The sequence below is a fragment of the Equus asinus genome, chromosome 16 (assembly GCF_041296235.1).
Source record: "Equus asinus isolate D_3611 breed Donkey chromosome 16, EquAss-T2T_v2, whole genome shotgun sequence".
Classification (NCBI taxonomy): Eukaryota; Metazoa; Chordata; class Mammalia; order Perissodactyla; family Equidae; genus Equus; species Equus asinus.
In genome coordinates, this window is record NC_091805.1 from 41347682 (window position 1) to 41368651 (window position 20970).

The 20970-nt window shown below is 42.7% G+C and overlaps 2 protein-coding genes and 1 long non-coding RNA gene across 3 annotated transcripts in view; 2 read left to right on the forward strand and 1 right to left on the reverse strand.

Moving 5' to 3' along the window:
• STXBP3 (syntaxin binding protein 3) overlaps positions 1 to 4279 on the forward strand; it is a 62483-nt gene extending 58204 nt beyond the window's left edge. Inside the window, exons 18-19 of the mRNA XM_070486955.1 lie at positions 823 to 971; positions 2019 to 4279. Coding sequence (XP_070343056.1) covers positions 823 to 971; positions 2019 to 2113 — 244 coding nt within the window. The 3' untranslated portion in view covers positions 2114 to 4279. The remainder of the gene's footprint in view (positions 1 to 822; positions 972 to 2018) is intronic.
• Positions 4280 to 7664: 3385 nt separating this feature from the next.
• Positions 7665 to 20531, forward strand: LOC123277578 (uncharacterized). The gene is made up of 3 exons (XR_006514619.2): positions 7665 to 7799; positions 18146 to 18194; positions 19060 to 20531. It is a non-coding gene; the product is annotated as an uncharacterized lncRNA (long non-coding RNA).
• AKNAD1 (AKNA domain containing 1) overlaps positions 8119 to 20970 on the reverse strand; it is a 54754-nt gene continuing 41902 nt past the window's right edge. The window contains exons 9-15 of the mRNA XM_044749225.2: positions 20012 to 20097; positions 16852 to 16949; positions 13729 to 13860; positions 13527 to 13634; positions 11336 to 11417; positions 9133 to 9262; positions 8119 to 8396 (exon numbers count right to left, since the gene is read on the reverse strand). Of these exons, the coding sequence (XP_044605160.2) occupies positions 8265 to 8396; positions 9133 to 9262; positions 11336 to 11417; positions 13527 to 13634; positions 13729 to 13860; positions 16852 to 16949; positions 20012 to 20097 (768 nt within the window). The 3' untranslated portion in view covers positions 8119 to 8264. The remainder of the gene's footprint in view (positions 8397 to 9132; positions 9263 to 11335; positions 11418 to 13526; positions 13635 to 13728; positions 13861 to 16851; positions 16950 to 20011; positions 20098 to 20970) is intronic.

Sequence of the window (20970 nt, forward strand, 5' to 3'; positions counted from 1 at the left end):
AACTGAAACTGCCCTTTTACCAATATCACCTCATTTCTTCCTCCCCCCATCCCCTGGCAACCAGCATTCTGTTCTCTGCTTCTGAGTTTGACTGTTTTTGGTTCCACATGTAAGTGAGGTCATGCAGTATTTGTCTTTCTGAGTCTGACTTACTTCACTTGGCAGAATGTCCTCCAGGTTCATCGATGTTGTTGCAAATGGCAGGATTTCTTTCTTTTTTAAGGCGGAATAATATCCATTGTGTATATACACCACATTTTCTTTATCCATTTGTCTGCCAGTGGACACTTAGGTTGTTTCCATATCTTGGCTCTTGTGAGCAATGCTGCAGTGAACATGGGAGTGCAGATATGTCTTCAGTGTCTCCTGCTGTCATACTTGACTGATTCCAGCAAGGGACGTCCCAGCACCACGTCGGCTCCCATCTGTACCTGCGCCCCATCTGCACGTCTTTAAAACTCTCTTGTTTCAGTGCCACTCCCCTCTCCCCCCTTTTTTTAACTTCAAGCAGTTATAGACTTTTCAAGTATATTATTTCTTCATATGAAATAAATAAGACAGGGTGTTAGCTTTCTTTTATAGGTGAAAATACTGAGCTAGATTATGAGTGAGTTGTTCACACTATCAGATCAAAACAAACTTGAAGTGCAGCTGTCCTGCCTAATCCGTGGTGCTCCGGTCATATCATAGTGAAGTCATTTCCTTAAAAATCAGTGTAATTGGAGCCCAATTTGAGCTTGCTTGAGTTAAGCTTTTTAAAAGGTCTGCAAGCAGTGTGGCTTTGGGAATGTTTTTAACACATTTATGTTTTTTATTTTTTAGTGCTCGCCAGAAGCCCAGAGCTAGTTATTTAGAGGACCGAAAAACTGGATCAAAGCTGATTGTCTTTGTAATTGGAGGAATTACGTACTCTGAAATGCGTTGTGCTTATGAAGTTTCTCAGGCACATAAATCCTGTGAGGTTATTATTGGTAAGACTTTTGCTTTCCTCTTTTCTATTTTTTTAAACTCTAAATGCAAAAATATATAAGTAAAACTTTATATTTTACATTTAGGACTAAATTGTTGCATGCAAAAAAACCTTTTTTAATCATAATGTCTTTTATCTGATGTCCTAGAGTTTTTTCCTGGTTGACGCTTTTGATAATTTTATTTTTAAATATTCTAATTTTGAGGGAATGAGCTTCAAAATATTGTATTCTTTAAATATTATTAAATATGTCCTTTAAAACATAATGTTCCATACTTTTCTTGTTCTCATCATTAAATGATTTTTGAGAGAGAAATACATTTCTACTACAGAAATATTTAGAATTTTTTTGTGAATGTGGACCTGACATTGGCAAGGCCTGTATGGAATTTAATTTTAAGAATTTCAGTCATGGGCCAGCCCCGTGGCTGAGTGGTTAAGTTCGCGCGCTCCGCTTCAGTGGCCCAGGGTTTCGCCAGTTCGGATCCTGGTTGTAGACATGGCACCTCTCATCAGGCCATGTTGAGGCAGCGTCCCATATGCCACAACTAGAAGGACCCACAGCTAAAATATACAACTATGTACTGGGGGGATTTTGGGAGAAAAAGCAGGAAAAAAAAATCCTTTCCTTAAAAAAAAAAAGAATTTCAGTCGAAGCCACTGGTACGTAAGCTCTCCTGACGTGCAGAGGTGCAGCATTTGTATGAGCCTGGGTTTGCAGCGCTGCTGAGCGGTTCTCTGACTGAAGTGACTCTTCCTGTTCTGTCAGGAGGATAGAGTGACTAATTTTGCTCTTCAGTGCATCAGTATATAGCACAAAGTAGACAAAGCACTAGGAGTGGGCAGTGTGTCTGAAGACTTACTGAGCATGCTCAATGGAGAGGAAGGATTGAAATATAGTATAGGCAGCTTTCAGGAAGCTGTCCTATAGAAATTTTGTTAAATTGCCCCAAGCTACTGCATTTTACTTATTTGAAGGACAATACAGTTAGCCAGTGAAAGTTGATTTAACTGCTGACCTTTGAAAATTTATCTTTTCCTCTGCCAGGTTCTACTCATATTTTAACACCCAAAAAGCTGTTGGATGATATAAAGATGCTGAATAAATCCAAGGATAAACTCTCCTTTATTAAGGATGAATAGCTTTTTTTCTTTTTGGAAATTCTTATTCATATATTCAACTAAACTAGATCAAGATAAGTTGCTATCATGTAATTTAACCAATGTAAATATTTTATGGAGTAATGATTTTTCACATATATTTCTTAAGGCACTGTTTATGATTACCTGTCATTGGATTTGCCATTTTTAATAATTTAAATATTGCTGCTGCTTTGTAGATGATGAGAAGAAATGTTAAAATGCTTTGTAGAAGGAAATTTTTTCACCTTTGGAACAGAATATATTAGAGTTGCAGGTCACAGCCACCTATGTACATACTAATTACTTGTTAGATACTTATCTGTCTTATGCTAAAGTATAGTTTTTGGGAAAAGAATTTTTAAATGAAAAGGTTGTAAAAGTAAAAACTGTAAATGTGTATGTATGATAGAGTGATTTCCTGTAAGTGCAGTTTTTCTTTCAACTGAAATTCCTAATTTCTTTTATGTGTAAAATAATTCAGTCATTAGTAGAAATAGAATGATTTCACAATGTATACTATCTTGCTAGATACTCCTAAAGAACACAATTTTATATAATTTTGAAATCATGTATGTTTAAATTAGAAAACCAAAAATAATCACAAACATTCTAAGAGAAAATAAATATATAAGTTACAAAAATTATCTTTTTTTTTTTATGGGGGAGGAAGGGGAAGTTGGAAAGTTTAAAAGTTCTAAATCAGAGAGTTACAAAGAGGAAAAGAATGCACCATAATCTTCCCACCAAGTTAACCCCTGCTGACTTTAAAAAAATAGTATATTTGTATACAGTTGGATAAGATGTGTCTGTACATATGTTGCACAAAGGGAACACATGTTACACATCTGAGCACGTGTGATACACAAAGAGAATACCTCATTTCAAATCTCTCCTTTTACCTGGCCTCATAGTATTCTGTTATATGATACATCATAATTTTATATATCACTCGTCTTCAGGATTTTGCTCTTAACAGATAATGCTGCGTTGTTTGGGTACATACCTTTGCAAACTTACACGATATTTCTATAATATAAACTTCTAGCAGTGACATTTCTGGTCAGAATATTTGTGCATTTAAAATACTGATGGACATCACCATTTTTAATTTTTATGTAGATCACTTTTCATCACTTTTCCTTTTCGGCCTCTGAACTTTATGTTGTACTTAGAAATACCTTTTGCAGCCAAGATTATAAATTCACCCGTTGTTTCTTCTAGAACATTTTGATAGGTTCATTTTTATTTTTTGCAGGTAGCTTCCATGTGGAACTGATTGTAGCGTGAGGCTGTAAGCTAGATATCGTCTCTTAGCACTTGACATTATTATGTCCCATGCCTCCCCATCTCTTACCACAGGCATGAAAGGCTAAAAATGAAGTTTTGCAGACTCAAAGCTAAGTAGAGTTCTAAACAGGTTAGATTCTGCCGGTGGTTTGCATTTGGTAAAGATCTGGAAGGTAGAAAGGAGGCAGAGGCCGTCTCCCGTGGCTGTGGCAGTGGACACGCTCCTGCCCAGGGGAGTTGTTGGCAGCAACCAGACTCCGAGTTAGTGTCTGTCACCTGCTTCATGGTGTGAGGCAATGTGGTGTCAGCAGCGCTAGCTTCCTGTTCCCTGGATCGCAGATGGCGATATGACTGAGTCTAAAACCATAGTGGCCCCAAGTTTCTGCCCCTACAACTTTTTCCATGATTTTTAAGGACCTAATTCTCTATTAAATCCCTCTCTGCTTGCAGTATCTGAGAAGAGTTTCTGTTCCTACCGTGAGCCCTGACTGATCCAGTATTGCACAGGGAGCTGGCATAATTTCTTTCTAAACAGCCAGATGCCGTACCAGATTTTACTGGGTAACCCTCTTTCCCCAACTAATCTGAAATGCTACCTTTATCATAGTATTTACATTTTCGTCTAAATTTATATTTGTATTTATAGTTTGGTGTTTTTCTGGATTTTGTTTTATTGACCTACAGTTTGTATTTCTTTTTCCCTATTTTAATTCATGGTGTTTTTGATATGTGATGGACGTAATCTCTACTCCACCCTCACCTAAATTGCTGTCATTTTTCCGAAATTTTCTGGCTACTGCATTTTTCTAAATGAATTTTAGTGTCATTTGTTAATACCAGAAGTATTTTGGTATTTTCATTAGGTTTACAGTAAATTTATAGGTTAAGTCAGGAAAGAAGGACATCTTTATCATTTTGAAACTTGATGTTCAGGAGTATGGAATGTCTTTTCAATTACCTAAATCTTTATGACCTTCAGAATCTTCGTTTTCTTCATATAGGTCCTGCACATTGCCATAATGTCTTTTGTGGTTCCGTGTGAACTGGATCTTTTTTTGGTGTTATTCTTTTCAAACAGATTTTTTATATATGGAAAAATTAGTGCTTTTGACATATTAATTTCATAACTTGGTATTTTACTAAGTAATGATAATAAAATAATAACATGAAAATGCTTAGTTAGTGCTTTGTATGTGCCAGGCCCCATTTTTAAGTGCTTATATTACCCCATTTAATCCTGTGAGGATAGGTGCTATTGTTATTATCTCTGTTTTAAAGCGGAGGAGATTAAGGCACAAAGAGGCTATGTAATTTAACCTGGCTGTGTATGTGGAGAGGAAGGCTTGACATTAATAAACAGCTCTCTTTGCATATCGAGCATAATAACAGTACATTGCTAACGAGAGGGTTAATTTTTAGTGTCTGCGTTTTGTCTCAGATCCTTCTATGCCTTGGTAACTATCTGTCCAGGGTTAGTACACGTCTGGAACAGAGATTTAGAATAATGTGACAAATGGAAGCAAAAGTGTGGTGACAGCAAACAGTGGTCCATTCACTCAGTCACTTCACACCCCAGTGATCACTTTGCCCTATCACACTGATAGGAGATCCTTTGAGACCTACATTGTATATTTCAGGCTTATCGTTGGAGAGACCCTTTGTTTCCTAAATCTCTTACTGAATTTGAAGACATAAGAGGTCATCTCACATAAATTCCTAGTATAAGCTGATTCTCCGTTCATGATTAGCAATTATAGATCCTGATATCAAGACCCCAAAAAAGACTTTTTTGTTGTTGCAACTAACTGAAACCATTCACTCCCTATCTTGGAAGCACAGTTTTGCTTCCTGTTGAAATGTGCTTGGTTTATAAAATATAGTGGATTCACATTATTCAGCCATATTTACAAAATATAATGGTTCACACACAAAAATTCACAGCAACAGTTCACACAGAAAAAAATTCTTGGATTTGAGCCCAAAAGGCCCAGCTCCTAGCAGTTTCCTTTGTAAGACGTGACACCTCCATCACTCAGTTCTGCTCTCGGTGTTTGTACCCTCGTGAATCCCAGCAGCACGCACGGAGATTGTTTTAAAATCAAAGGAGCAAGAAATTTCTCCCTCCCACAGTAGAATTCCTACTACCAAAACAACATTTTGGGTATTAAATATACATAAATATATATTGATATGTAGTATGAATTAGGTCTATTTTAAATAACTCATAAGCAATAAAACTACAATAGAGGGGCCGGCTCCATGCCCGAGTGGTTAAGTTCGCGCGCTCCGCTGCAGTGGCCCAGGGTTCGGATCCTGGGTGCGGACATGGCACCGCTCATCAGGCCACGTTGAGGCGGTGTCCCACATCTCACAACTAGAAGGACCTGCAACTAAGATATACAACTATGTACAGGGGGCGTTTGGGGAGATAAAGCAGGAAAAAAAAAAAAGATTGGCAACAGTTGTTAGCCCAGGTGCCAATCCTTAAAAAAAAAAAAAAACTACAATAGAAAGGAATGATAAAAAGATGAGTTTCCATTTGTATAATAGTTAACTAAAGTGGATGGCCAGAACTTTCTCTTAAAGAGGTGAAGGTCTTCTACACAGGCTCACCTCATCCTGCTGTCCGGCTCCTGGGTGCCTCGAGCAGCCGGAGCACAGCCACACACGGGAAGAAGCACAGAGAGGCCTCTGCACCGTGGAAACTGCAAAGTGTCTACACTGAGCCCCTTGACTCAGCATTAGCGATCCAACTGCTTTTAGTTAATAAGCTTGCTTTTCTGGGTTATTACTGCAGCGGAACTGGAGGAGAGGTCTCTCAGAATCAACACACACAAGTTGCATGAGGGAGGAGACAGCCAAGGCTACAGATTCAGTAAATATAAAATTATCCTTATAAATCAGAGCCTAGCACTTTTCCAGAACTTCATGAGGACATTGCCCTATTTCTGTTTCTTGGATTAAGTGTGTTGCAGTGATTGTCATAATGATCCTCAATCATCAAAGAAATGTAAAGTTACATTTAGAATACAGTTTAATAAAGCAGAGGTGGGCCATATTTTTAAATCAAAAATGATTACAATAGTATATTTTCTATAAGGGTTAATTTAAGGGATTAGGAGCATTCATATAGGGCAGTTTTTTCTAACCTCTGGGTTCCACGGATTTGTTTCAGGTGTCCTTGAACTTTTAAGAATTGTGTGTGGAATCATACGTGTCCACATATCCCTCTTCCATGGGAGAGCGGAGCGTGGGCGAGGGGGACTCCAGAGCTTTCATCAGCTTCTCCAAGAGGGTCGAGTCCAAAAAGGGTTAAGAACTAATCAGTCATATAAGAACACTTCAACCAAGCCAGAGAAGTGTAGAATTTTAAACTTGGGGACAGGATAATGATGCTTAGCGCACAAAACAGGCTGTCATCTTGTGATTAAATTTAGGTTTCTAGAAGTCTCTTAGCACATACACAGTGTAAGCTCCTTTTTTTCTCTTAAGTTACCACTGCTGGTCTTCACTATCCTCCTTATAATAAGTGCTACAGCTTAAAATAAGTCTAGCTACAAAGTCAGAGGTGTCTTGAGTCTGGTCTCTGCTTTTTCTCTTTCAAGACACCCTAAACCAATTTCCAACCCCCAAAGTTAAAAATAGCCCGTTCTCCAGCCAGCTAGACAAACAGCAGCTGCCTTGGCCACCACGGAAAGCTTCAAGTGGGAATGGATTCAACTCTCCTTACCACTGGGCGAAGCTCTGGGGGTTGGGAAACCATTTGTTGAGTGTTTGGAGTCAATGGAGGCCTTGGGAAAGAGGGAAAGAGCCATATTCTGCTGCTCTGTCTTTAAGGAGGTTATAAATCAGTCTTCAAGAAGCAAATCAAAATCTCGTTCTGGCATTCTACGAGAAATGCTGTAAATTGACTTAATCCCTGGTACGTAGTTTTAATGAATTGTCTTCACTTTTGCCCCAAATTTCATTAATCTAGGACTATTGTTTTTGCATATTTCTGACTTCAGGAGATCTTTGAACAGTTTATAATATAGCATATTGTAAGAATTTCATACGGTACAGAAAGTCAATGAAAAGTAAAGATGCTCCCTTCCGTGCAGAACGCCCAGGTCCATTTCCTAGCAGTCCACTGAATACTTTGTGTATATTTCTACAAAATATGTACGCCCTTTGAAAACATGCGCAGATGAGGCCGCACTCTAGATATTATTAGGCATCGTGCTCCTTTTCACTATCTTGAGGTAACCCACTCTCATTCTTTGCAGTGGCTGCAGAGTATTAATTGATTGCCTGTCATTATTTATGAATCATCACATGGGGTATTTAGATTGGTTCCTCTTGGGGGCCATTCCCGTCATGCTCCAGTGGCCATCCTCGTACACATACCACGGCCTATTGGGTGAGTTACCTATAAACTACATTGTTAGTAGCGCAATTGCTGCTCAAAGGGTGAGTGTTTTTAGAATTTGTAGAATTTGATAGATATTATCAAGTTGCCTTCCAACAAGGTTGCACCAATTTACATTTCCACCAGCAGTGAATGAGAGTACCTGTCTCTCCCATCCTCCATGACACTGGGTTTTTCAGACTTTAGTTTTTGCCATGCTAATAGGTAAAAGTATATTTTTTTATTTCTTTTATTATGTTAAGAATAACAGATTTGTTATAAAATAATTACTTGATTTTGATTTTAAGAATCAGAGGTCCTTTTTTTTTTGTCATTTAAGCAATTTGTATCCCCCATTTCTTATGGTTTTGGTGTTTTCTCTGGAAAGTCATCTTCCAAAATTGGGTTATAAATAAAATACTTTTTTGGGGAAGGTCAAATTTTCTTTGCTTTTTTTTTTTTAATCCTTACGTCAAACTAATATTTCAGTTGATTCCTCCATCTCTGTATTTTGGCAAGATCTTCTGCTATGGTCCTAATCATTTGATCAGTAGTTTGTTTCAAAGTGGTTGCCGTCCTTAGGGCGTGATCCAAAGACGAGTTTAAAATCTGCGGAGGAAAAGTCCACACATGTTAGTTACATAAATTTACTACATAAAATTACATAATTTTAATTAGGTTCTTTCATTATTAAACATTGCAAGGTGGGATTTTTGGAGTATTCTGTTTCCCACCTAGTCTATTTGTGTTTTTGAGAATTGGTTTCCTAGGAAACCGTCTGAGATGGAATATATTTTTTAGGGAAAGGGACAGAAAAAAGACCAACACGTGACTGATGAACATGAATCAGAGGGTGAGGTCAGCTCCTGCGGGGCTGTGCCCGTACTGCAGTGAAAGAAGAAAAGCTGCTGGGAGGCCAGGGCAGGGGATTTAGGGGCTGTCACCACTGAGGGCACCCAGGGACACAGCAGATGCATTTGGAAGTGGCCTGGGATTAGAGCGAACTGATTGGAAAATGGGAAACCACTGGCAGCTCTTACCCCACTGTCACTGGGACAGACTTGTGAGCTGCTGCTGGGAACGTCTCAGTGCCTTCATGCCTGGGCCAGAGGAATTCTGTAGCTGAGCCACCACCCACAAAACCCTTTCTCCAGGAAATTTCCCTTGGAACCAATTTAGGAATAATACAAACCATATGACTACTCAGGCTTTATTTTAGTGCTGAGCACGGGTTGTTTTCTGATGCCTTCATACTGTAATAATTTAAAAGCCATCACTTCTGTGGTCATCTAGGCCAAACTTACAAGATGCAAGGGTTCTAGAATGTTTTATTCTAGGTCCTCACCTCAGCTTCCATGTCTTCTGTACTGCTAAAGTTGCTTAAGGATGTGCTGCCAGAAATCCTGCAGGAGTGGAAATGGGGCGGAGGTGTAGCAGGGTCTGAACTGTAGGTCATGAAAGCCTTAAGATCTTTTCTGGAAGGAAGAGCACACTGATACTTGTATAAAGCACCACCCTCAGCTCTGTGGTTCAGCAGTGGCCGTGTGTGTGTGTGTTGGAAGTGAGGAGTTTGTACGTCCTCTGCCTTTCGCAGCTCTCATAGTCCCATGGTGGCTGACCACACCTGAGCTTCAGAAAAAGCTTGTTCCCATGACCATGAAGGACACTTCCTCCCAGAACCTGTCTCCTTGGCGTAGAAAGAGGCAAGACTCCAAAGAAATTCTTATTCAGTTCATTCTTTGGAGGCCAACCTTCTACCCCACTATTTATGAAACCCGCAAATCTGCCAATTGCAGACACTTCAAGATGAGTTCATCCTAGCACCAGTGAGCTTATATAGCAAGGAGGCAGCAGTAGTAGAAAAGTAAAAGCAGAGCCTCTTTAAGTAAACAGGCTTCCCTGGACTGCTCCGCTATGACTGTGACTCTCTCTTAGCGATGGTCTGAGTGAATGAGGGGTGCCAGGGCCACAGTGTATGGTTGTTCAGGTGTGCACTGCAGAGCTCTAGGGAGTTCCATTCACAAAGTCTGTGTGAAAGGCACTGCCTGGAGTTCCGCTTTGCACAACCATGAGTAGTGGCCCTAAGGGATGCCACAAGACCTTGCCTGTTGACAAGTGGGCCATGGCGCCATCCTCACAGCTTTTCCTGGCTTGAGATTCCTCCTTTGGTACAAACAATAGTTGTGAGCGGTATCATCTCCAGAAAGTCTGACTTCAAATGCTTGTGGCTCAAAGCCTCTCTTTATACCTCTCCCCTCACCACATTAACATCAGCTGGTTCTGCAGGTTAGTTGAACACATTGGATCTATCCTCCAGTTGAGAGAGGTGATCAGTGTCAGGGCCCATAATGAAAAACTAGGCAGAGTGTGGCCATGTGGTGCAGTAGGAAGAGCGTGGGCTTTGGAGTCCTCTATGTCCCCACATCCAATCGCTCACCACTATCAAGAGTGATAATAGCCATCACTTGCTGAATGCCACGTACCTTCTAAGTGCTTTATATGTATTGACTCAGTCCTCAATGAAGTCAGCACTATTATTGTTCCCATATGGGGAATAGTGGGGAAGCACAATGGGGAAGGGGAGGCACAGAGAGGTCAAGCATCCTGCCCAAGAAGACAGAACCAAGATGCAAACCCAAGAACGCCCCAGAGGCCACATCCTTAAACCCTGCACGGCACTGTGGTGGTGGGTAGTGGTTCACGCTGAGTGGGACTGCAGAGCCTGATCTATTAACCCTCCTGCTACACTAATGATTCTGCCTCCTGAATGGCAGTCCAGCACTGGACTTGTCTCTTTCCTTTTCTACCACCTTGGCCAAGCTGCCGTCATCACACCTGGATTATTGCACAAGCCTCTCATTTGGCCTCTGTGCTCCAACCCGACTCCTCTAATCCATTCCCGCTCTCTTAGTAGCTTGAGTGATCTTTTAAAACACTAAAAAAAATTTTAAACTCTGGGTGAAAAAACTTCATTGGCTTCCCATTGTACCTAAGAGTCTGAAATCCTTCCTGTAACTGACAAGCCCGGGCACAGTCTGGCCCTGCCCACCTCACCAGCCTTCCCTCCCCAGCCCCAGCTTGCCCCGCCGCCACTCCCTCTTTTAGGCTCCAGCCACATGGCTCCCGAACTTGCCAAGGGCCTTCCATGCCAGGAAGCTCTCAGATTGAACGTTCTTCGCTCTGACCCCCCCATCCCCTTGCTAGTTTGGCTTCCCTGCACCCCCAAATTGGGTGCTAGCATTCTGTATGCCCCCTTCTTGGCACTTAGAAAGACTGGCTCCAATCCCAAAAAAGCCAGCTCCTAAGTACTGACTCTGAGGGCAAGGACAGTTGTTGACTTTGTCACTGTGTGCTCAGCACCTAGCCTAGCACCCTGCTGCTGTTGACACTCAAATATTTGTCGAACGAATAAATGAATGATTAAAGTATTGATAGACTTCGGTTTGAATCCTGGCCCTGCCAAGGATCTAGGTGATCTTGGTCAGGTAATTATGCGCCAACCAGTAGGCAGGCAATTTTGTTACCATTTGTAATAAAATAAGACTTACTTTCCTGGTATGGGCTCGCGTTCATCTTGAGAAGATTTTGAATTCGCTCTCTGGGAACAGATCCAGTTTGGTTTTGAATGAGCTGAAAAATGTTAGCTGTGATTAAATGCAGAGCATCAAAAATGATCCCCAAATGGTGGATATACAGGTATCACTTCCTGAACTGTTGTGTATGAATGAAATATTTCATAAAATTTTAATAAATAAATAAGAAAATTAGGGAACAGAGAAAACCAAGAACTTTCTATCAAGTATTCTGAATTCAGGAAAAGAAATTAAATTTTTAAAAGGAGTTTTCTTAGCAGACAAGAGACCAGGAGTCTAGGTTCCCGGGGTGCCAGCTGTGGGGCGTGGGCACGTTGTCTAAATTCTCTGGGCTCGACTGCTTCATCTGAAAAATGGAGGGATATCTTCCAAGAGGTTGGCGCAGTGGATCCCTGAAGTCCTCTCCAACTTCAGGAGAAAGGATTCTAGGAGTCAGAAACTAACAATTATGTCACTAAGACAATTCTAGAAAATAGAGAATAAACAGAGAAGAAGATAAATGTAGGCAAGTCCCCATGGAAGACCAGAAGAAAGCCAGAGAAAGGAAGAGAGAAAACTCAGTGGCCAACAAATCTGCCTTCTCTGTCGCTGGGGCTCCCTCCTCTTCTCTTCCCCTTCTTCCTCCTGCTCTTCTCAGCTTCTCCTCTTTCTCCTTCCCTTTCTGCTGTCTCATTCACTCGTCTCTAGTAGCTAGGCTTGCCTCCCCCTCAGGAGGGTCTCATTTGACAAGGAAACTGGGAAAGACTGTCCCTCAGCCGTGGAAGGCAGAGCAGAAGCCAGAAAGTCCAAATTTAGTCCTGCTGACCCCCTAGACTGGAGTCATGATGAACAGAGGCACTAATGAGCTCATTCTTCGTCCTTTGGTAGTCTTTCAAGATAAGTTTGGATTTTATTTGAAACAGAGAAACTCAGGGTCGGAAAGGACTATAGGGTCATATGGTCCAGTTCTAGTCCAGCCTACAGATCTACAACATCTTGACGAAGTACATTGTCTCCCAGTCTACAGATGGGGCTCACGACCTCCTGCAACACCCGACTCCATTTTCTCTCCGTCCCAATTGCTGGAAGGTTCTTTTTTAACATTGAGCAAAAAACACCTCCCTGTGACTTTTACCCTCTTGGCCACTAGTGTTTACTAATGAAGTTCAAGATCACGTTTCAGATGACTCAGTTACTTTCCTCATTCATACATTGCAATAAAGGTCTCATGGGCTGTAGACCCAAAGACCAAAGAGATAGTGAAGAAATCTGCCCTGTTGCTTCTGCAGAGTGTTAGTGACTGTTGCCTGGAGAAAATACATCCAATTGGAAGATTTGGCAGCTGGGAGTGGGAAGAGGGGACACAGCTGAGGTCAGTCAAGTAAATGACATTCTTAGTCTTGGACTCTGGTAATTGTGAAAGGTAAGAAACATTCTCCCTGGTGCCTTGTCTCCAGAGAGGGAGAGAAAGACCTCTGATGGTATGAACTCACCCGCAAGGAAAGGTTGTCTGAGAAGCAGGTATGGCTGTCCCAAGGCAAAACAAGGAGCATTTCCTTCCCTCCTCTGTGTGCTTAGCACACTCTGACTTTGCTTTTAGCACTTACCGCATTTTGCCATGAACATTCCTTATTTGGGCATGAGTTCCTTTCTCGCAATAGATTGTAAAGTCCTTGGGAGGGAGGAGCCATGTCTTATTCATCTTTATAAATAAATGTTTGTGGGATTTTAATTTTTTCCAAAGACAGCAAAATTTTGCATTGAAATTAGCAATATGATGTCTAAGGAGTGTAAAAATAGTCTATTTCTTTCCATGCTGACTTTTAGTAGAGATAATATTTAAAGCTTTTGCCACTCCTGAATAATAATAATAGTTGTGATTACTCAGTTGTTCATTTGTTCAGCAAATATTTATGATTCATGACCAGCTTACACTGCTGGTACACTTAGTACCAGTGGGATTTCATGTCTCCCAGCCCCAGCACAGCCTCTTGCCATCCAGGCGTCGGGCTGGACGTGGAAGTGTCAGATGAGTGCTGGAGACCCAGGCAGGAGACTGGAGACAGCAGGGGCTCCCCAGATGGGAGCAATGACCAGTGCAATACAGGGCTCCCACACCTGAGAGACTAGCTTTATAAAGATGGGATCATGCAGGAGATATACTTACAAGGTGAAGAATTTTTATTTTCATTTAAAAAGCAGAGCGGGACACAGGCTCTTCTTTCGCTACAATTCAAGTAGTTCTGTCCTGGGATGTTGTATCTATAATGAAATTCTAAAAAGAAAAGATTAAAAATACAACAAATTGCCCAGGAACAACAGCTGTCCCCACTGGTGCCTTCTTTCTGAGGCTCCCCAGTTCCCTTCACCTTTAGCTGGTTCTTTACCGCAGACTTTTCTGGAGTTACGAGTCTTAGTGCCGCAGTCCTCACGTTTGTTATTCTGCAGTCCAGTGCCCGAAGTAGAATAGCAGGAATAGCAGCTGTGTACCGTATCATAACCTGAAAGAGCCCAAGTTTCACAGAGGAAGTGTGAGTTTCTTGATTGTAGGCATAAAATCTGGTGTGGAGAGTAGAGCTCCAACTGTGCAAGGTAAGCATTAGGCCCCAGTGTGTTCGCTTTCCCCGGCCGTGTTACCAAGGGGAGTTGCCAGCCTAGGGGAGACATTTGGGATCCCCTTCTGACAACTGAGAGATGTTTTGATGAGTAACAGTCTGACAGGAAAGTCTCAAGATTTGCCTAGAGCATGTGGGTGCTTAGCAAACGTCTGCTGAATGGATGGATCCGTAGGAATTTGGCCCTCTGAATTATCAGACAATCTTGCAATTGGGGTTATTTTTCCAATTTGCCCTGATACATCCATATTCTCTTCTCAGACCCTGCTGGGGCTAAGAGCTTGTGTGTTGTCATCCAGGCAACTGGAAAGATGGTTTTCCTCCACATCGAATTCATAAGCCCATGTGGGAACCTGAGTCAGAGCTTTACCCTCATCAGTGCCACGGAAAAGCTAATAGTAGAGGGCAGGTGGGTCTGGTGCAGGTCTAGAAGTCGTTAGGCAGGCTGTGGGCAGTGGAGCTCTCCAGGTAAGGCCAGAGCATGGAAGCCTGGGTCAGGCAGGTGAGTATGTCAGGTTTGGGTGTCCAAGCAACGTGTCAGCTCCAGGAGAGATGAAGCCAGGGGACAAATCCTCTGCCAGTGCCACCTGCCCTGCTGCACTCATGATACACTCGTTTGTGACGTTATCTTTCAAAGTGGAAGTCACAAATGGAATGAGCTCTAGGAAAGTTTTTTCTTTCCCAAATCTCAGTCAATAGTCATTGAATGCCTTCTCGATCTAGAACTCAAGGAAATTATAAATAGAGGACGGGGGCCTACCCTGCGAAGGTTGTGTTGTACAGTGGAAAGAGCATGAGGTTCAGAAGCCTGGCCCTGCCACTTATTAGCTGTGATGGTTAAAAATATGTCCACAAATTGACATGTTCTTCAAAAGGTAGAACCATTTCCTCCCTCCTTGAATGTAGGCTGGATTTAGTGACTTGCTTCTAACAAATAGATAAAGTGGTAGTGAGGGTGTATAACTTCCAAAACTAGGTCATAAAAGACAGTGATGCTCCCATCTTGGTCTTTCTCTTGGATCATTTGCTCTGGGGGAAGCTGGCTGCCATGTTGTAATGACTCTCAAGCAGCCTATTGGAGAGACCCACATGGCAACAAACTGAGACCAGCCAAAGGCCACGGGAGTGACCCATCTTGGAAGCAGATTCTCCAGGCCCAGTCAAGCCTTCAGATGATGGCAGTATTGGCCAACATCTTGACTGCAGCCTCAGGAGAGACCTTGAGCCTGAACCACCCAGCTAAGCTGCTCCCGAATTCCTGACCCACAGAAACTATGAGATAGCGATGTTTGTTGTGTTGAGCCATTAAGTTTGGAGTTACTTCATTAAGCAGCAATAGAAAATATGCCAGCTCTTTGACCCTGGCAGGTCATTTAATTTCTCAGAGCCTCCATTTCCTTATCTATAAAATAATGATTCCTACCTTACAGGGGTGTGATAGTTAAGTGATATGCCCTATGTCAACAGTTCTCAAACTTTTGATTTCAGAACACTTTCATATTCTTAAAATTGAGAACCCTAACGAGCTTTTGCTTATTATAGTTTCTATCTACCATATATCATTAATATTTGCCATCCTTTATGCCTGTGGCAAAAATCTCCCCCTGCATTGGAGAAGAGCTGTCATCCAGCATTCGGTCAGCTGAGGACGGACTGGTCGAGACGTATCTAGGTATAAGTTTCATGTCATTTTTGCTGTGCAGAGTCCTTCAGATCTTCTTAAGACTGAAAGGTCAGTGCTGAGGCTTTTTTTTTTTTAGAATTTTAAACTGAGGCATTTAAAGAATAATTTATTTGTTATGTCATTTAAAAACAACAATAATCCATTTCATGTTCACAAAGCCACATTTTTTGTAATGAAAAATAGCTATGTTTGAAAATAAAAAAATGTAATGAGAAGAGTGGCAGTGTTTTATGTTTTGGCAAGAATCTTGAATATCTGGCTTCATAGAGGCAGCTGGATTCCACAGCCGCATCTCCATCCCATCCGTTGCAATATTGGCCTTGCACAGATATGTGGCTGGAAAGGAGAGGACTTCATGGCCCCCCTGAAAGGGTGACAGGGGCCCTCTGACCACACTTTGAAAATCTCTGCTCTGTTAACAGCATCTGTAGTAAGTGTTCAATTGATGAAACCTATTATTGTTATTATTATTAGAAAATGTATCATGTACAGAGCAGAAATGGAACGAAACACGACCTCACAGAAAGATACAGAGTTGGAGGAAAGGCTCTCGGCTAACAGGCCGCATGAACTGAAGCGACCCCTGTTAGCTCTCTGGCCCCTGGTGTCCTCAGGTATAACCTGGGTAAATTGGGCCCGGGCGGCGACCTTCATGCTCAGGCCTGAGCAGGCAGGCCTCGGCCCCGCCTCTTCCTCACCCAGGGCAGTTCTGCCAGGAGATGTTTTTCTGCTTAAACTGTCTTTGGAGAAAGGCTCCTATGACTCAAAGTCATCAAATTCCGTGTGCTCGTGCTCCTCGAAGCTCTAAGGCTCTTTGCTTCTCTGAAAGATGTGTGGACCAGTCAGCAGCAGCTCTCCCGGGTGGGTAAGCTGACCAGGTGCCGGATTATGGGTCATGCTGGACAGATGACGACACGCAGACCTGAGGCCACCTAATGACTGAGTCCGTGGAATCCTGCGATTCCACCCAGAAGCAGATGTTGGCACTTTCACCCTACTTGACCACATCTTATTTAAATCGATTCAATTATTCATTCTTTACATTGTGCAAAAAAAAATATAACATTCAACACTGTAGTCTAGGGCAATACCATTTGGACTGGCAGCTGGCAAGCTGGCGTCCACCATGAGCAGACCCCACGGAGAGGGACCTCGAAGACCGAGCACCCATAGCGCCAGGGTCCACAACTTACGGAGAATGGAATCTGCGGGCCGTGCCTTGTCTTGAATGCCATTGGGAAACCTTCCACAGTTGATTCTTCTGTGGCCTTCTTTCTCCATTTTTTGCTTCCTAAAAAAAAGGTGCATAAGATCCCATAAATTTTTAGTATACTTCTAATAGAGATAGAGTGTGGTAAAACTGAAAAATGTTAATTACTATATCAGAGCCTGGAACAACGTAGGAGTGGCATGTCATCCTCGACACAGAGATCCCCTCTTCCTGCCTGTTTGAGAGCTTCCCTATGTGTGTATCCAGCACAATTTGGCCTGATAAGAATGTACACACCAAGCGTTCAAAATAAACCTCTTTTGGGGCCAGCCTGGTATCATAGCGGTTAAGTTCGCGTACACTGCTTTGGTGGCCTGAGTTTCGCTAGTTCAGATCCCAGGCACCGACCTATACACTGCTTATCAAGCCATGCTGTGGCAGGCGTCCAACATATAAAATAGAGGAAGATGGGCGTGGATGTTAGCTCAGGGCCAATCTTCCTCAGAAAAAAAAGGTAAATCTGTTATGTTCCCCAGAGGATAATATCTAATCATCATATACCCATACACAATATAGATATCTGATGTATGGGATTATAAAATTTGGAGTTTTCTTCATATTCATGTCTCAAAATCAATTATGGGGGAAGAAGCTGCGATATGTGTCAATACCGGGTCACGTGGCTTTGGCTTTATAAGTACCAGCTGAATGTATCCAGAAGGTCCAGCAAGGTGGATTTTGTCCAGTGTCTATGGGGCTAAAGGCTATGTGAGCATGTGGGCTTAATTTTAGCTGTACAAGGCCACCAGGGGGCATCAGAAAGATGTCCTACAGTTGTCATCTACCAGAACACCTCCTCTGACCTGTCTATAGCTTCAGCCTCCCTCCACAGAAATCCTAACTCCTCCAGAAGAATTCTAATTAGTAACAATTCTGAAAGCTCTTGCTCAGCCCCTGGGAGACAGTAACAGCCCCTGGGGAAAGTTGCTCATTTCTACTGTGGAGGGCACCGTGCCCCAGAGATCCTGGACCAAGCGGGGAGGCAGCACCGAGACTGATTCCCGGGAATGGGGCAGGAGGCTGGGGTGCTGCTTGGCAGACATGTGCGCGCCTGCCTGTGCCCAGGCCTGCCACGGGGATGGAGGTGCCGTGCTTGGAGTGTGTGGGCTTGGGGGCCCAAGAAGCCAGGTCCTTTCCCTTCTTTAGAAAAACATGCTCTCCTCCTGAGTCACAGATTTTCTCACACTTCATTTTCTGTCTCCACCCTCCTCCTCCAGGGCATTTGAACATCTACTCTCCAAAGTGGAAAACTTGGATTTCACTCAAGTGAGTTCAGCCCAACACATGACTTTCCTTTTCTGCGTCTTTTAAACTTCTTTGTGCACTTTAAAATCTTCTTGCCAAACATAACTGCTAAGGGCAATTCTAATGGAGAAGATGGTTTTTCAACAAGACCAAGTAGCTAAAGTGTACTCCTAAATCCTAAATTCTGCATCAGCAATAACACAAAGGGATAAGCATTTTGCATGTGGCATATATGTTACTCGTCTGCATTTATATGGCACTTTGCAAATATCCCACAAACAGTGTGTACATCAGCAAGCTCCATAAAGAACCGGTCCCATTGGAAAGATGTCTAATCTTCTAAAAGAGTGAAGCGTGGAAAGCCCTCCTTTCAAGTAATTCCTCAGCGATTACGCAGTTCGCCAACGCCCCAATTCGTAAATCATGGCCACCTCCTCTCCCTCCCCAGCAGCAGATTCACTGTTGGATCTGATTTTACACTGGTTGTGCTGTTCTTTCTATCTTGTTCATCATAAAAGAGTAAATTTAGTCTGGAACATTGGTCCCTGTCCTGGTACTTAAGTGGTTCTGTAGCATCTAGACCAGGAATTTAGAAGAGAAACATTTTGTACCTTAAATGTTTAATCAAAATGTTTTTTAGATGTCAAACTACTTTTACTATCCTTTAAAAACCTAAAAAAAAAAAAAAGACCCCAAAATCTAGATTTTAATACAATTAATAAAAATAGTTGGCCTGGGATGACTCTGGGTGAGCATACTTAGTGCCCCTGTATTTAAAGGAGAGTCAAAGCTAATGATTGACGTCATGCTGGGTTAAGGTAATGGTCCACTCCAGATGGCACATGGTAATTTTTAGCACAAACACCATGCTGTTCCCTTTTTTCAGGGGCGGAAAATCAATGGAACATTTATGATAAGTGCCCGTTCCTGTGGTGGAATGCTTTCCACCAGGAAGCTTCAGTCTTTCAGACTTTGTCATCTGCTTCTACTAGAACCCATTAAGTACATGTAATTGTGGTTGCTAAACAGCTCCTCCCTCCTTGACTGTTGACCTTCGAAAGGTAAATTAGCCAAGCTCTGGCCCGAGTCCACAGCGCCGCCTGCGCTTGGAGGTGGCGCCTCTCATTAACTCACCGAAGCTTCAAATAAGTGACTCTGAATCCACATGAGCTAACAGTTGATCCAAAGAGCGTTTCAAAACCATTAAGGATTTCGCCTGAGGATTTTACATCTGCAGGTTTTTACACAATTTACAGCTTGTTACTTCTGGAAGATTTTTTGCTGGGGACAGGGGAGAAGTAAGCCCTGAGATGCGAGATTAGGCTTATTTCTGGTGGGACCGGGGTGGGGGGTGGGGGCAGAGATGGGATCCAACAGGGTAGATATTTACTCATCGTGAGGAGAGTGCAGTGACTGTGGGAGCTGGTGCACAATGGTGTTTGTCTAAAAATCTCCTGTCTGGGCAATGTTCAAACAGAGCCTACAGGACAAACCACCCTCCCTGTACTGTAGCTCGGTCCTTACCCAAGGGGTTACTGAAGTCACCTGGGGAGATTTGAAAGACATATTCCTACCAGGGCGCCACCTCTGGCGAGGCTGATACAGCAGGTGGGGCTGAGGCCCGTGCTTTGTTTAAAAATCTCCCTGGTGACTTTGATGTTCTCCCCAGTTGAGAACCACCGCCAGAGGGATTTGTCATTCAGAAGGGAGGGCGGGCTGTGCATCCAGCTCTGAGATCTGGAATTCTATAACTCAGCCAGTGGCTTCTGGCACCCCTTCAGTTAGTTGACGCCCACTCTCCCACCCATCCTGGGAATTTAGCTGCAAGAAGCCCTCACCATTCAAGGACCCGGAGGCAGAAGGCACAGCTTGGACTGGTTCTCTCTGCACGTTCCTGCCCTCCTGAGGCGGTGCCGGGGTCCTCCTGCGCCACAAAGCACACACAGATGTGGATGTGCCCGAGGAAGTGACTCATCGCTTGGCGGCCCATGCACAGCCCGGCAAGCAGCTCAGACTCGGCCGAGCGCACCATTTCAGGATTCTGTTCTGGTTCTGATTTCTCGCTCCGTGGGGTCTGTGCTGTCATGGCTGGGGCTCAGAGCAAGAAAGCGTCAACACTGGCTTGCCTGCCTTCTTTCTCCAAACATTTAAAAATCTCATTTACAGATGAGAGAATACTTTCCCCCTTTTTTCCTTTCCTTTTGTTTCAAATTACCCCAAGCTGTACCAGAGGATGAATAGATTTAAGAAGATAATTTTAAAATCTATTAATCTGACCGCTGATTATTAGAGCTCTAAAAGCTTTTCCAAAGAAATGTATTCAACTATGAATTAAAACAAGCTTATGGGACTATCTGGAGGGCTAAACTCTTGTTTCTATGTCCCCTTTTAGCACAAATAAGTTACACTGCTGAATTGAAAGGGATGACACCCCCCAGCCTGTATTTTTTACTCTGGTTTTACCCTTTTATGTAAACAGAAAATAGGCGTACTTCTCTCACCATTATGAGCAGGGCCGCATAAGCACCATGGTCCAAAGAGTTTTCTCCACATTTTGAATTACTTCCTCGGGAAACGTCTGGGTCAAAGGTTGCGAACATGTTTGTGTGATGATGCATATTGCCAAAATGCTTTCCACAAAAGTGGTACAAGTTACACAGCCCCCAACAATGTGGGCAGCTCGGTTTGACCACACCTTCCTCTGCACAGGAATTGTCACTTAAAAATGTTTTTGTTAACTTAAAAAGGCGGTGTGGCACCTTGTGTTAATTACCATTTCTTCTCTTATTAAAGGGGA